We start from the raw sequence: 16,862 nt of genomic DNA, 5'->3' as shown, positions 1-16,862 counted from the left end.
AGGAATCAGGAGGATAGACTTATGGTCAGATTTGACAAATGTAGGGCAATTGAGAGCTTTGTATGCGTCTCTGTGTGTGGAGTATAGATTGTCCAGAGTTTTTTTCCCTCTGGTTGCACATTTATGTGCTGATGGAAAGAGATTGCACGTTTGCTAGCAGAATGGAAGGAAGTGGGGGTTAAATTTGATCGTCTGCAAATTCTCCGAAGGCAGCCCGCACTTTGGCCCCTTTTTACCACCACCCCTTCACGCAAATCACGGGGATCTGGGCCTGTTCCCAAGAAAGCCGTATGTTTTTCGCGTCGGGCTCGTCAGAGTCATGAAAGGGGGAAAAGGATTCTGCTAGTCCGTGGTGAGTAATCGCAGTCCTGATGTCTAGAAGTTATTTTCGGTCATAAGAGACAGTAGTGGCAACATTATGTACAAAATAAGCTTTTTCTTAAAGTTACAAATGAAACCGAACAAAAAACACAATAGGTTGTAAAACGTCTGCCTTCCTCTCCGGCGCCATCTTACAGCTTCTTCCTCTTTCGAGTGTCTGTGTTCTTTTTCCCATCTTAATCTTTTATTTGTATTGGCCAGTCTGAGATATGGCTTTTTCTTTGCAACTCTGCCTAGAAGGCCAGCATCCCGGAGTCGCCTCTTTACTGTTGACATTGAGACTGGTGTTTTGTGGGTACTATTTAATGAAGCTGCCAGTTGAGGACTTGTGAGGTGTCTGTTTCTCAAACGAGGCACTCTAATGTACTTGTCCTCTTGCTCAGTTGTGCACCGAGGCCCCTTTGCACTGTTCTGTGAAGGGAGTAGTACACATCGTTTTACAAGATCTTCAGTTTCTTTGCAATTTCTCGCATGGAATAGCCTTCATTTCTCAGAACAAGAATACACTGACAAGTTTCAGAAGAAAGTTATTTGTTTCTGGCCAATTTGAGCCAGTAATCAAACCCACAAATGCTGATGCTCTAGATACTCAACTAGTCTAAAGATGGCCAGTTGTATTGCTTCTTTAATTAGAACAACAGTTTTCAGCTGTGCTAACATAATTGCAAAAGGGTATTCTCATGATCAATTAGCCTTTTAGCTACAATAATCATTTACAACATTAACAATGTTTACACTGTATTTCTGATCAATTTGATGTTATTTTAATGGACAAATTTCTAAGTGACCCCAAACTTTTGAACGGTAGTGTATATCACTCAAATATTGTATAAAACAACAGGACGTGATATACTGAAGAGAAATACAGAACATACTGACTGTACTATGAATATACAGTACTTGATAGTGAGCTTGTGCATGCGTGTGTGTGACTATGCATGTGTGTGCCTGCGTGTGTGTGAATAACAGAGTTTATCAGCATGTGAAGGTGTTGTGTGTCCAGGTATGCCACTTTTGGCATGATTTTTTTCTATTCAGGGTCATTAAGAAATTGATGATATTTTTATTCAGGGTCATTACAGTTTTTTTCGATTGCTAAACGACAGTGGACACAACTGGAGTCACATGTGCAAAACTCTAACTACAGTCTGCACAGCAGCAGTTCATGTGGACCAAACTCTAGTTCGTTTTTCATTGCTTGAACACAGTTTTCAAAACTCTACACACTTATCCCATGACTTTAACCACAACCTGCACAACACTGTGGATTTACAGCACTTTGTTCAAATGCTAACACACTGCTGTCAAAACTGTGAACCACACATTCAAAACGGAATAGATTTCAGCCTTGTGCCTTTCAAACACTGCTGATTGCAATTTCAGCTGAAAGGCTAAGCAGGTGTCTTGTTTTAGACTTGTTAGTGAACACACACACATATTACAGTATATATAGGTAGAGCTCAGAAAGACTCATTTTGGAAATGGAACAAGGAAGATGGGTTTGTGGAGGGAGAAGGGTGGCAGGGAGAGGGCGGATGCGTGGAGGAAGACAAAGAAGACAAAGAGCTGTTATTTCAGATGAAATAAGGGCTACACTTATAGACCATGTCGTGAACCATGGTCTCTCATTGAGAGAGGCAGGGTTGAGGGTGCAACCCAATCTGCAAAGATCCACAGTGGCATCTGTAATGTGAATTTTCCATCATACAAACAGGAGTTACATCCTTACAGTAAATGAAAACATTACAGGAATCTATTTTGTATTGCAATTATAGAATATTTACACAGATATATATTACAGTAAGTTTGACTGTAAAATATATTTTTACAACAGGACCCAAAGGCTGCCCCCAACAGGGGGAAGAGGAAAAATATTTTCAGATGCGCAGGAAAATGCTATTGTTGACATGGTTGTTGTCAACAATGCAATAAAACAGCGGGAGATTCAAGATAGAGTGCTGGCTGATAATGATATATTTGAAAATGTTAATTCTGTCAGCACAACAACTATTGCTCGAGTCCTAAAGAAACACCAAGTTACAATGAAACAGTTATACACTGTACCGTTCGAGAGAAACAGTGAACGGGTAAAAGAGCAAAGACACCAATATGTCCAGGTAAGACGTCTGAGGTTACGTACACAGCTATACAAAATATTTACAGTAAAAAAAAACACTAGCATTTCTACAGTAAAACTGTGCACTTACTGTTTTTCAGAGAGTAATGGAGGTGGAAGCACTGGAAAGACCACATTCATTTGTATTTATCGATGAAGCTGGATTTAACCTTGCCAAAACACAGCGCAGAGGAAGGAATGTTATAGGTCAAAGGGCCACTGTGGAGGTTCCAGGCCAAAGGGGGGGGAAATATCACCATGTGTGCTGCAATGGCCAATGATGGTTTGCTTCTCAACACACCACTCATTGGCCCATACAACACAGAAAGGCTTATAGCTTTCCTAGAACAGCTCTATGCTCAGCTAGTGCCAGCAGAACAGGGGGAGCCAGTAAGAATCCAAGTTTTTGTCATAGTTTGCGATAATGTTGCTTTTCACCACTCTGCAGCTGTCACAGATTGGTTTGCAGCACATCACAGATTTATGGTTTTGTACCTGCCTGCATATTCACCCTTCCTCAACCCAATAGAGGAGTTTTTCTCTGCCTGGAGGTGGAAAGTGTTTGGTCACCACCCACATGACCAAATGTCTCTTTTGGAAGCCATGCGTGCCGGATGATAGGACACGAGTCCAGAGGACTGCCAGGCACTCAAGAAGGTTCTTCCCCAGGTGCATGGCAAGAGAAAAGCTGTGGCCTAATGCTAAAGAGAGGCAGGATTAGCCCCTCAATTATTTGTTCGAATTACAGTATGTACTTTTAGTTTCTACCTTTTTTTTCTCATTACTGTAATTCCGTAAATTACTACAGACTATTGAATCAAACTGTTAATTTTCATTTACCTTAAAGAATTGTTATGTTCTAAAAATTTTAATAAATCATATGAAAGAATGTCACTCTTTTCTTTGAAGAAAATATTACTTTGTATGAAGTCACTGAAATTGTTCAAACTGTAAAGATGAAAAGTTTGCATTTTCTGTATTGGTGTTTGATGCTAGTGTTTTTACTCTCAGTGTGTTCTGAGTGACAGTGTGTGTTATCTCAGTGAGGGTTGTGCATAGTGTTTGGCTGCACTGAGCGTGTTTTGAGCCATGTGTTAAGAGTTGTGTTGCTTGGAATGAGTTTTGCAGGTGATGTGAACTGTTTAGCTCAGGTGACTGTTGGTAGTGCAGACTGTAGTTAGAGTTTTGCACATGTGACTCCAGTTGTGCCCACTGTCGTTTAGCAATTGAAAAAAACTGTAAGATGCCTGGTCTTTTTATTCAGGGTCATTAAGACTCTATCTCTTTCTCTCTTCTCCCACCCTCTCCCTTTATTGCTCCCTCTTTATCTCTCCCTCTCTCCTCCCACCCACCTTCTCTATCTCTCTCTGTCTCCCTCTCTTCCCTTCTCTCTCTCTCTAGAGCTGTAAGCCACACAAGCGTTCAGTGTGTGGCAGTAACGGTAAGACATACCGCAACCACTGTGAGCTTCACCGAGACGCATGTCTCACCGGCCTCAAGATCCAGGTGGCCCACGACAGACACTGCCAGGGTGGGGGAAAAACATGCACATACACAAACACTTTCTTGTTAACTTTGTGTGTGTATAGCACATGACTATTGCTATCTGATGCCTATGTACTCAGGGGCATAATCTCTGGTTGTCATGACACAGTCAGTAATACGTGTGAGCTGTCAGGTCAGCTGTTGGCCATATAAGGCTATCCTATCATCATCCGACAGACAGGCCACATATATGGTCCCAGGCTCATCTTCGATTTAGCTAGTGTTTGAACCTATATGCCCAATGACCTCTTGTCTGTCTGTTGGCCTGGACATTGATCAGGTTGAAGATGAATCAGTTACTCTCCTCTCCTAGTGTCATAGAGAGGCCATCATGTCATGATGTCCATGGGCATTATTGGTTATTGTGGCAATGTGACAATGACATGATGAAAAACACTAGATGGGAAACAAACACTAGGTATTGTAAAACAATGAAATAAAGCTGTTCTCTTTCTCTCTGTGTGTTCCTCTATTTTGTATCTCACTTTCTCGATCTCTCGCTCTCTGTCTCTGTCTCTCGCTCTCTGTCTTTGTCGTCTGCAGAGAAGAAAGCAGAGCATGCAGCAGCCAGCCCAGGTGAGTGAGTGTGACTTGGGAGATCTGTGTGCTCTGAGCCAATAAGAGCTCTGTGTCTCAGCTCTTATTTCCTCTAGTCCTTATGGAGCTTTATGAGACATAGTACACCTCTCTCATAGCTATATCAGTGTTCTACTGATCTCTTATTGCACTTGTGATAAGCACTCTTCAGTTAACTGATAGGGAGTATACAGGGTTAGGGCTCAGGACTGTACATGGGAGGTACTGGTGTGCTCTGGACAGAACAGAGATTGTGTGCATTCCCTTTACCATACTAGAGAGTGTCAAAATGGCTAGAGTACCTGTTAGATTGTGGATTTTGACTGTGTCACATCTCTCTCTCTCTCTCTCTTTCTCTCTCTCTCTCACACACCCTCTCTTTCCTTCTCACTCACTCACACACTCACTCACACACACTCAACCCCCCTCTCTCTCAACCCCCCTCTTTCCTTTTCTCTCTCTCTCTCTGTCTCTCCAGTGGTGTGTTACGTAGCAGATCGTAATGAGTTGAGGCACCGTGTGATCCAGTGGCTGCAGACTGAGGTGGTCCCAGATGGCTGGTTTGTCAAAGGCTCCAACTTCACTGAAATCCTGGTGAAATACTTCAAGGTGTGTGTGTGTGTGTGTGTGTGTGTGTGTGTGTGTGTGTGTGTGTGTGTGTGTGTGTGTGTGTCAAACAAGCGTATCAGTTGTGATATCTGTTATATGAAGTCCGAAACTATGAACTTGAGACATTTTGTAGACACATATGTTTTGGACCATATGGAATATGAATTAGTCATACTGATAAACGTTGTCTTCACCTTCCACATAGCACATAGCATTTGTCATCAGCTGTTACAACGAGGAGAGGTGACTGGAAACTAGAGGTCGACCGATTATGATTTTTCAACACCGATACCGATTATTGGAGGCCCAAAAAAGGCCGATACCGATTAATCGGCCGATTCTTTTTTTTAAATTTATTTGTAATAATGACAATTACAACAATACTGAATGAACACTTATTTTAACTTAATATATAATACATCAACAAAATCAATTTAGTCTCAAGTAAATAATGAAACATGTTCAATTTGGTTTAAATAATGCAAAAACAATGTGTTGGAGAAGAAAGTAAAAGTGCAATATGTTCTATGTAAGGAAGCTAACGTTTCAGTTCCTTGCTCAGAACATGAGGACATATTTCACCTTTCATTTCATATGAAAGCTGGTGGTTCCTTTTAACATGAGTCTTCAATATTCACAGGTAAGAAGTTTCAGGTTGTAGTTATTATAGGAATTATATGACTATTTCCCTCTATTTCATTTGTATTTCATTAACCTTTGACTATTAATGTTCTTATAGGCACTTTAGTATTGCCAGTGTAACAGTATAGCTTCCGTCCCTCTCCTCGCTCCTCCCTGGGCTCGAACCAGCAACACAATGACAACAGCCACCATCGAAGCAGCGTTACCCATGCAGAGCAAGGGGAACAACTACCAGAAGGCTCAGAGCGAGTGACGTTTGAAATGCTATTAGCGCGCGCTAACTAGCTAGCCATTTCACTTCGGTTACACCAGCCTCATCTCGGGAGTTGATAGGCGTGAATTCATAAACAGCGCAATGCTTGACGCACAACAAAGAGCTGCTGGCAAAACGCACGAAAGTGCTGTTTGAATGAATGTTTACGCGCCTGCTTCTGCCTACCACCGCTCAGTCAGATACTTAGATACTTGTATGCTTGTATGCTCAGTCAGATTAAATGCAACGCGGGACACGCTAGATAATATCTAGTAATAACTACACATGGTTGATGATATAACTACTGATTATGATTGATTGTTTTTTATAAGAAGTTTAATGCTAGCTAGCAACTTACCTTGGCTTACTGCATTCGCGTAACAGGTAGTCTCCTTGTGGAGTGCAACGAGAGAGAGGCAGGTCGTTATTGCGTTGGACTAGTTAACTGTAAGGTTGCAAGGTTGGTTCCCCCGAGCTGACAAGGTGAAAATCTGTCGTTCTGCCCCTGAACGAGGCAGTTAACCCACTGTTCCTAGGCTGTCATTGAAAATAAGAATGTGTTCTTAACTGACTTGCCTACTTAAATAAAGGTATAAAAATTATATATTAAAAAATCGGCGCCCAAAAATACCGATTTCCGATTGTTATGAAAACTTGAAATCGGCCCCAATTAATCAGCCATTCCGATTAATCGGTCAACCTCTACTGGAAACTATTGGGTCTTCACAGGAGGGACACCCCTTAACCTTCAGCCCCTCTCTCACACTGGCCAGCCTATGGTCTCCTGTACCCACCACCCCATATCACTAATCACATAGCCCCCATCTTCATTCCCTTACACTCTCAGACTGGCAGTGTGCTGATCTAAACAGTCAGAGGGTAACCTCTATCCCTCCATCCATCCCTTCATCCACCCTCTCTTCCTTTCGATCCTAAATCATCAAAGTTACCTCAGACCCTGCCTGATCATTTATGTGACAGCCATCTCAGTCATGTCAGTGGACAGCCGTAACTCTCCTTAATGACCGTCCTCATCCTGTGGTGAAGGACCCCTGGCCCTGCCACTCTCCCATTGGCTCAGAGAGGGCCTTAAAGAGGAATTGCCGTCAATGTTCAGAAAAGTTTAATTTGTCTCCACTGGTTACTGTTTCTTCTACACACATGGAAACATGAGAAAGATTCATGTGATATCAAAACACCATTGTTCTCCTGTCTCCTCCAGTCTCCTCAATTATCTGAGAGTTCCATTAACTCTCCACAGAGACAGAGCACAGTGATATAATGGAGCTTTTAGTATACAGTGCGTTCGGAATGTATTCAGACCCCTTGACTTTTTCCACATTTTGTTACATTACAGCCTTATTCTAAAATGGATTGAATAAAATAAATTCCTCAGCAATCTACACCCAATACCTCATAATGACAAAGCGAATACAGCTTTTTTGAAATGTATTACATGTATTAAAAATTAAAAACAGAAATACTTATTTACACAAGTATTCAGACCCTGCTATGAGACTCGAAATTGAGCTCCGGTGCATCCTGTTTCCTTTGATAATCCTTGAGATGCTTCTACAACTTGATTGGAGTCCACCTGTGGTAAATAAAACCTGTCTATATAAGGTCCCACAGTTGACAGTGCATGTCAGAGCAAAAACCAAGCCATGATGTCGAAGGAATTGTCCGTAGAGCTCCGAAACAGGATTGTATCGAGGCATGGATATGGGGAAGGGTACAAAACATTTCTGCAGCATTGAAGGTTCCCAAGAACACAGTGGCCTCCATCATTCTTAAATGGAAGAAGTTTGGAACCACCAAGACTCTTCCTAGAGCTGGCCACCCGGCCAAACTAAGCAATCGGGGGAGAAGGGCCTTGGTCAGGGATGCGGCAGGGACTGGGAGATTAGTCAGAATCAAGGCAAAGATGAACGGAGCAAAGTACAAGAGATCCTTGATGAAAACCTGCCCCAGAGCGCTCAGGACCTTTGACAGGGGCAAAGTTTCACCTTCCAACAGGACAACGACCCTAAGCACACAGCCAAGACAACGCAGGAGTGGCTTCAGGACAAGTCTCTGAATGTCCTTGAGTGGCCCAGCCAGAGCCCGGACTTGAACATTGTGTGTAGATTGATCAGAGGGGGGGGAAACTATACATTTTAGAATAAGGCTGTAATGTAACAAAATGTGTAAAAAGTCAAGAGGTCTGAATACTTTCCGAAGGCACTGTAGTCTCTCTCTCTCTATATATATATATATATATTTATACAGTATGTCTGTCAATCTCTCTATAGAATATAACTCTGACTGTTAAAGATGTATCCCTTCAAGAAGCTTTAATTCGAGGACGGCTCTACACTGTAATGGAAAACTATAATTTATACTGTAATTCTGGGTATTATCAACTGTAAAATACTGTGAAAGCATTATACTGCAGCATACTGTAAATGATGATGCATTGTGGGAAAATGTAGTGGGCGGGAAATAGTTTCTGTATTTCAAATTGTACTGTAATTCCAACCCACAGAAAACAGTACTGTACCTTAATTTTGGAGCGCCAAGAACATTTTGATCACTAATGGGTATTGTTGTTTTTTGAGGTGCCCTTTGCTAGATACCTTATTTGTTGAACCCGTTAATGTGAGTGCTGTACCAATTTAACTCATGTGTTTCTAGTGCCCCATCAATTTAAAATGTAGAAGGGATAGAGTGCAGTGGCAAGTCTTAAACCTTTGGTCTGTTTTGCCAAGTAATTGCTGCCAGTTTGGAAGCCTTTGTTACGGCCTCTTGTGGATGTGGAAGTGATATAAATCACCAAATAATAAATGATATGCTGTACTGTGTAAATACATTACCTTGCAGCCAACCTTTCACCAATTACATGTAATTCCAGTAAAATACTGTGAAATCTCCCCCACAATTACTTTCATTCATTAGTTCATTCATTTATTCATTATGATTACATGAGCATTTACTTTTTTACATTGCAATACAGTACATTGGATGTATTCAACTATGTCATTCCACAGTACTTGCTTTACTATTGTATTTAGATTACAGTAGGTATACTGCACTATGAAATAGTGTCTTACTTCCCGATAGCTGCCTGTAAGTTACTGTCAAATTGACTTCAACCCCGTTACAGTGTAGGGTTGTCAGGTGACCGATGACCACTGGTGATGACCGCCACAGACAGTCTCAAAGTGCAAAGTTCACTGTGGATTAGCAGTCTTGGAAGGAGAGTTTTTATCAGGTAGAGGGAGATATTTAGAAAATGATTGAGAGAGGAACTGATATGACCAGAAGAAAAGTGAGAGTGTGGGGGGGTTATGCTTAAAGGCTAAAATATATTTATTATTATACCCAATCCCCCCCACTCTCACTTTTCTGCTGGTCATATCAGTTATTAGGTTTTCTGGTTATTATTCACTTTTATGATTTTATATTGGCCTACAGAGGCCCATGACACTCTTCTATTCTCTACTCCTACTAACTCTGCTATTGTGTGTGTGTGTGTGTGTGTGTGTGTGTGTGTGTGTGTGTGTGTGTGTGTGTGTGTGTGTGTGTGTGTGTGTGTGTGTGTGTGTGTGTGTGTGTGTGTGTGTGTGTGCAGAACTACGACAATGGTGACTCCCAGCTGGACTCCTCAGAGCTCCTTAAGTTCATCCAACATAATGACTCCAACGTGGACATGCAGTCATATGCAGACCAGGAGAGCAACAAGCTGCTCAGGTCAGTGTGTGTACTTGTGTGCATGCTATTTCACCTTTATTTGTATATATATATATATACATTATCAGTCAAAGGTTTGGACACACCTACTCATTCAAGGGTTTTTCTCTATTTTTTACTATTTTCCACATTGTAGAATAATAGTGAAGACATCAAAACTATGAAATAACACATATGGAATCATGTAGCAACCAAAAAAGTGCATTTTATATTTGAGATTCTTCAAAGTAGCCACTCTTTGTCTTGATGATAGCTTTGCACATTTTTGGCATTCTCTCAACCAGCTTCATGAGGAAGTCACCTGGGATGCATCTCAATTAACAGGTGTGCCTTGTGGAAAATGTTTCCTTCTTAATGCGTTTGAGCCAATCAGTTGTGTTGTGACAAGGTAGGTGCTCAGCATATGTGGCAACTCCTTCAAGACTGTTGGAAAAGCATTTCAGGTGAAGCTGGTTGAGAGAATGCCAAGGGTTGCCAAAGCTGTCATCAAGGCAAAGGGTATCTACTTTGAAGAATCTCAAATATAAAATATGTTTGATTTGTTGAACACTTTTTTGATTACTACATAATTCCATATGTGTTATTTCATAGTTTCACTGTTATTCTACAATGTAGAAATTAAAAAAAAAGAAAAAAAGAAAAACCCTTAAATGAGTAGGTGTGTCCAAACTTTTGACTGGTGCTGTTTATATTATTTATCTATATATATATAATTAGCTCAGTAGACAGAAAAATATGACACTTTACAAAACAGGTAATTCACACATTCTCATAGATCATCATATAATGTTTGCAGCCTGTCTACGTGTGGTGTAAATTTGAGCCATTTACATAACATACCGTAAATGTATATGTGTATACCTATAAAGTAACTATATCATATACAGTATCGATATCATATTCTCAGCTGTACAGTAGATGGTTTCTGAGGAGCTGGTGCTATATTAAGCCCTACTGTCCCTCTCTCTGCCTTGAACCCTGTGTGACCCAGGCCTCCTGTGGGTGATTTTAACCTCACCTGTTCTGTACATGATCAGAGCCTGGGTTTCCACTGTGCTGCTCACTTGAGAAGTGTTGCAATGCTTCTGCAGGTTTGGAGATAAGAAGCTGATGTAAGAAGCTGATGTAAGAAGCTGATGTAAGAAGCTGATGTAATCAGCCTCTTCTATTGCCCACACATGAGTAGGGCCCTGAGTTTTTACAGGCCATGTGACTTGACCGGGAAAAACTCTTGGTCCTACAAATGAAGCATTGAAAATAATATTCTGTGGGCAAAACATTCCATTAACTTCACTTTATCAGACACCCAGCACAGTCAGACACTATGCCCAATAACCATCTCAACAGCTATACAGAGCATTCGCAACATATTCAGACCCCTTGAATTTTTCCACATTTTGTCATGTTAAAGCCTTATTCTAAAATTGATTAAATTGTTTTTTTCCCCTCATCAATCTACACACACTGCCCCATAATGACAAAGACAAATTTGATTTAAAAAAGTTTTTTTAGCTAATTTATATAATAAAAAACACTGAAATATCACATTTACATACTGTAAGTATTCAGAACCTTGGCCCCAGTCTGATGTCATGTGCACTCTGGAGTGGGTTTTCATCAAGGATCTCACTGAACTTTGCTCCGTTCATGTTTCCCTCGATCCTGATTAGTCCTGATTAGTCTCATGATACTGCCACCACCATGATTCACTGTAGGGATGGTGCCAGGTTTCCTCCAGATGTGACGCCTGGCATTCAGGGCAAAGAGTTCAATCTTAGTTTCATCAGACCAGAAAATCTTGTTTCTCATGGTCTGAGAGTCCTTTAGATGCCTTTTGGCAAACTCCAAGCAGGCTGTTATGTGCCTTTTACTGAGGAGGGGCTTCCGTCTGGCCAATCTACCATAAATGCCTGATTGGTGGAGTAATGCAGAGATGGTTGTCCTTCTGGAAGGTTAACCCATCTCTACAGAGGAACTCTGGAGCTCTGTCAGAGTGACCATCGGGCTCTTGGTCACCTCCCTGACCAAGGCCCTCCTCCCCTGATTTCTCAGTTTGGCCGGGCGGCCGGCTCTAGGAAGAGTCTTAGTAATTCTAAACTTCTTCCATTTAAGAATGATGGAGGCCACTGTGTTCTTGGGGATCTTCAATACTGCAGAATATTTTTGATTGATACCCTTCCCCAGATCTGTGCCTCGACACAATCCTGTCTCGGAGCTCTACGGACAATTCCTATGACCCGATGGCTTGGTTTTTGCTCTGAAATGTGCTGTCAACTGTGGGACCTTTATATAGACAGGTGTGTGCCTTTCCAAATCATGCCCAATCAATTGAATTTACCACAGGTAGACTCCAATCAAGGTGTAGAAAGATCTCATGATCAATAGAAACAGAATGCACCTGAGCTCAATTTCAAGTCTCACAGCAAAGGGTCTGAATACTTATGTAAATAAGGTATTTCTATGTATTTATTTGCAAAAAAAATCTAAACTGTTTTTGCTTTGATATTATGGGGTATTGTATGTATGAGGGGAAAAATGTATTTAATCAATTTTAGAATATGGCTGTAACGTAACAAAATGTGGAAAAAGTCAAGGGGTCTGAATAATTTCCGAATGCACTGTACTTAGCTATGAGTAGAGGCAGTGAATGTGAACCTGTGTGTGTGTGTTTCTCTCTGCTCTTCCCAGGAGCCTATGTGTGGATGCCCTGATCGAGATGTCCGATGAGAACACTGACTGGAAGCTGAGCTTCGATGAGTTCCTCAACTGCCTGAAGCCCGGCTTCAACCCACCTGAGAAGAGTGAGCTCCCAGACACATGACCGTTGACTCAATGACTCTATGATGACAACACTGCACACCACTGCTGACACCACACATGGTTTTTTTCTCAGTTCATTACACAAATGCCTCTATATATCAACCTCTTAGACACATGCAGTCAGCATGCAGTATGTGTTTACAGTGCATGGGATGTACATATGTTCATCAAAATAGCAAATTCATTCACCACAACCATATAGGCAAATCCACTGTAACTCACCCTAACATACTTCAAATTCACTGCAACAAAAACATCTCAATGTGATTTATTTACAGACAACTGTATTTTGTCTTGGTCTTTTGTACTGTACTAAGTTGATCAGAAGTTGTGCATTAATGATGTAGGGGAAAGTTCAGTGTGATCTGAAGAGCGGTTCTGGGAGAGAGCCCTATGACTTCCCTCACAGCTGCAGCACACATTCCAGTCCGGAACACAGAACCTACCCTGGGGCCTCACCAGAGCCAAAGTCATAGATAATAGAGTGCTTTAACATACTGTACACACAGTCTATATCCCTCTCGTGCTCTCTTTCTGCTGCGGACTACAGCACTACTCAACTGCGCTAAATGTTTTATTTAGACATCTAGAACAAACCGATTCTGTAACGGCGTTCTTCTTTTGTTGAAGGAGAGTCGGACCGAAATGCAGCGTGTAAGTTACTCATATTTATTAGGAAGACAAACGAACGAACTATACACGAATAACTAATAAATACAAAAACAACAAACAGAACGAGAAACCTATTACAGCCTGACTGGTGCACACTACACAGAGACAGGAACAATCACCCACGAAATAAAAAGCGAAAACCAGGCTACCTAAATACGGTTCCCAATCAGCGACAACGAGAATCACCTGACTCTGATTGAGAACCACCTCAGGCAGCCAAACCTATTAAACACACACACCCCTAATCAGCTACAATCCCAACTACTACAAACCACGATACGAAAATACAATACAAAATAAACCCATGTCACACCCTGGTCTGACTAACTAATAAACTAAAACACAAAATACTAAGACCAAGGCGTGACAGATTCAAGTAAAATAGAAGATATTTAATCATTTCTGGTCACTTGAACAGACATTATTGTTAGATCCGGTGTGTATGCGAGGCACAAAATTCTATGTGCCCCCCTCTTCTGCAGAGTGTGCCCTGGAGGATGAGACCTATAAGGATGGGGCTGAGACACAGGTGGAGTGTAACCGCTGTGTGTGTGCCTGCGGCAACTGGGTCTGCACCGCCATGACCTGCAATGGTGAGGATAGGCACACCAGTATAGACACACTGGCTCATCTACAAGTCACCTGAACCACATACTGGGCTTACAAATAAGAACTCAACACCTGTCTTTCTCTCTCTCCAATTGATCCTGTAATTCTTAATTCCTTTGCATCTCTTTCTTAGATAAGACAGCGGTCGTCGAGGAGACCGGAGAGGCAGGGCAGGAGATGACCGAGGAGGAATGGAGCCTCCGTGTGGCCGAGCTCAACAAGCACCAGGTCAGCAACGGGATGTCAAAGTTCAAGGGACAGACCGGGCCGCCCTCCAATCTCCCCAGACATATGGGGTAGCTCTGGAATCTGTCTATATAGAGTTGGGCGAGTTGGGCTTTATTGATGACTATCTGTGTGTGTGTGTGTGTGTGTGTGTGTGTGTGTGTGTGTGTGTGTGTGTGTGTGTGTGTGTGTGTGTGTGTGTGTGTGTGTGTGTGTGTGTGTGTGTGTGTGTGTGTGTGTGTGTTGCTTTAGTTAAATTCACGAGGGAGCAGTTCTGGCTCTCCACAATAGCAGAGTCAGCAAGTTCATGTATTCTGTCCTCAAACAGAATATCTTCCAACAACAACTTACAGCCCTGTGGGCTGAATGTATTAATACAAAAAGTTATTCGATATTGCAGTTAAGAACCGTTAGAGATCCCTACACAAGAGGAACTAAGGGACAGTCATTCTCCACACTGTGTAGTGTAAAATGGGGTATTGAGTGTGGCTATTTATTTGTAACTATCTAACTAGGGCTACATGGCATCCAATTATTATTCTCATTACAATATTTAACTCTCCTCCCACATGTGCTTTCTCTCTCTCTTTCAAAAACAGGAAACAGTGGAGAAGATGAAGGTCAGCACAAAGGAGGCCTAAGATGCCTAAAGAAGGAGGGTGTGAAGGAAAGAGAGAGAGAAAAGACTTCACTCTTCTTCCATTGATAAGGCCCTGTGCTGTTCCTGAATTTACTCATATGTTAATTATTATAGCTTTTTGTTTATGTGTGTTAGATGCAGGGCAGTCAAGTATTATTTGGGGAGTTTCTTGAGTTATGTACTGTCTTCATGTTCTATTGTTTTACTGCACCCCTGCACTAGGAATGGGGCCATTTTTACTGCTGACTTTTTAAATATTGTTTTTCTATCTATACATTATAAACACAGTATTTGTTGTTATGTTTTTTTTTTTGTAAAATAGCAAGCGGTAAATAGATGAGAAACATTTGAGATGTTTGGAGTGAATTGTTGGGACACCTTTCTCCATCAAGGAAATAAAATCACCTTTAAAGTCCTTCCAGATGTGTTTGAGAAATGTTGAGCAAGACCATGATAGTGTCTCATTATAGGGGAAGGGGATGTCTTACTACTACTTGACAAATGCACTTCTCCCTCCATGACTAGCAGCATATTTTCAGGCCTTAGTGGATTGTCCTGTTTAGTTAGAATCCTTTGCTTTTTGGCAAATGTGTTTGCTTCTATGTACAATTTGTTATATGCTTGATTTGGAGATCATATGTGATTGCAATGGCTCCTGTGCTGTATTCCGTCTGCTCTCTCTGGTGCTTGTTTTAGAAACATTAAAGCCTAGATTGTAGAATGAAAGCAACTAGCACCAAGCACAGAGCTGAGTACAGCATGGAGAGAACTAAAAACCAAAGCCTGACGATGACTAGGATGTTGATGTACGAACCCCTCCAGGCAAAGCATTTCTCTGGACCCAGCAACAACACTATACCTGTGCTTGTCAAAGATCAGTCATAAGGATTAGCCTCGCTGTCAGCTAATGTAGCTTAGATGCATCTCTAACTCAGAGTGCATGCTTATATGAAATAATGTTTGTCTGTAATGAAGGAGTGTTTTTGAGAGAGTGTGTACTGCCTACAATTGTGTGGTGGTGTGTCATATTTGTTTTGTTATGTTTTATTTGTCAAAAGTCCCACTTATCTTTGAGAATCGTTTCTGGTTATATCAGTGCCTTAAAACCCAAACATAGGCCTGCAGAGACACTGTAGAGGTCTCGTGTCCTGCAACCTTTAAACCACAATTGGAATGGGCAAGACTATTCTTGGCAGAATTTTGGTATAGATTTTGGAGCTATGTGGTTTAGTCCTTGTTAAATGTTTGTGTAAAAGTTGAATAGCTAGGTTAAAACTAGGTTTATATTCTAAAATGAATGCAGAGTCTATAATGAATATGTATGTCAATAAAATAAAACCCATACAGTACTACAAATGTCTCACCCTCTCGTAAATGTGTGTGTGTAGTGATGGGGAGGAAATGTATGTTACATACATATTGGGATATTTTTGCTGATATATCGTATCATATAAATTTGACAATTTCGCAATACAATTATTTTTAGCTAGTTTGCTGTACCTGCACAAAAACTCCAGTATTTCTCCTTCATAGCTTTGTTCTCCATCTTTTTTTCAATAAGGAGCCTATTATATAGAATAGAATCACAGTAGATATAGAATCGAAAGTATTGTGAGACTCGAGGGACATATCGTATCGGCACCTAAGTATTGTGATAAAATCGTATAGTGAGGTCTCTGTCAGTGTTGTGTGAATGCGTGCCTGTGCTTGTGTGTCTGTCTGTCTGTGATCCTTCATATCCAGACACTTCAATTAATCACATTCATGCGTCAGAGCTCAGTCTATACGAGAAGTGTTGCTGTTGTGGTTTTCTACAGAAACTCTAGCCTACATTCCATTGATATTGCTCCAAGATGCAGTGTTCCAATGTCATCTGGTCCATACAGTGGCTGTAATTTGAGAACACATTTTAAATCCCTTAACATTCAAGCCTCTTGTGGTTTAATATGTGAACAAATGCCAAGTTTGTATAAAGTGCAAGGGCAGTGTGTTCCCAGGATAGTAAAAAACAATGTTATTTGGAAATTTCTCACGTCATGTGTTTA

General features: G+C 41.2%; 1 protein-coding gene across 1 annotated transcript in view; it reads left to right on the top strand.

The window, feature by feature from the left end:
• The window catches only part of LOC135519109 (follistatin-related protein 1-like), a 40,915-nt gene extending 24,742 nt beyond the window's left edge, over positions 1-16,173 (top strand). The window contains exons 4-11 of the mRNA XM_064944170.1: positions 3,899-4,028; positions 4,586-4,618; positions 5,097-5,227; positions 9,733-9,851; positions 12,540-12,652; positions 13,826-13,936; positions 14,086-14,180; positions 14,777-16,173. Coding sequence (XP_064800242.1) covers positions 3,899-4,028; positions 4,586-4,618; positions 5,097-5,227; positions 9,733-9,851; positions 12,540-12,652; positions 13,826-13,936; positions 14,086-14,180; positions 14,777-14,818 — 774 coding nt within the window. The 3' untranslated portion in view covers positions 14,819-16,173. The remainder of the gene's footprint in view (positions 1-3,898; positions 4,029-4,585; positions 4,619-5,096; positions 5,228-9,732; positions 9,852-12,539; positions 12,653-13,825; positions 13,937-14,085; positions 14,181-14,776) is intronic.
• The last annotated feature ends 689 nt before the right edge of the window (positions 16,174-16,862 follow it).

The sequence above is a fragment of the Oncorhynchus masou genome, chromosome 29 (assembly GCF_036934945.1).
Source record: "Oncorhynchus masou masou isolate Uvic2021 chromosome 29, UVic_Omas_1.1, whole genome shotgun sequence".
Taxonomy (NCBI): domain Eukaryota; kingdom Metazoa; phylum Chordata; class Actinopteri; order Salmoniformes; family Salmonidae; genus Oncorhynchus; species Oncorhynchus masou.
The sequence above is the reverse complement of the archived record's forward strand: the minus strand, read 5'-3'. Positions and strand labels throughout refer to the sequence as shown.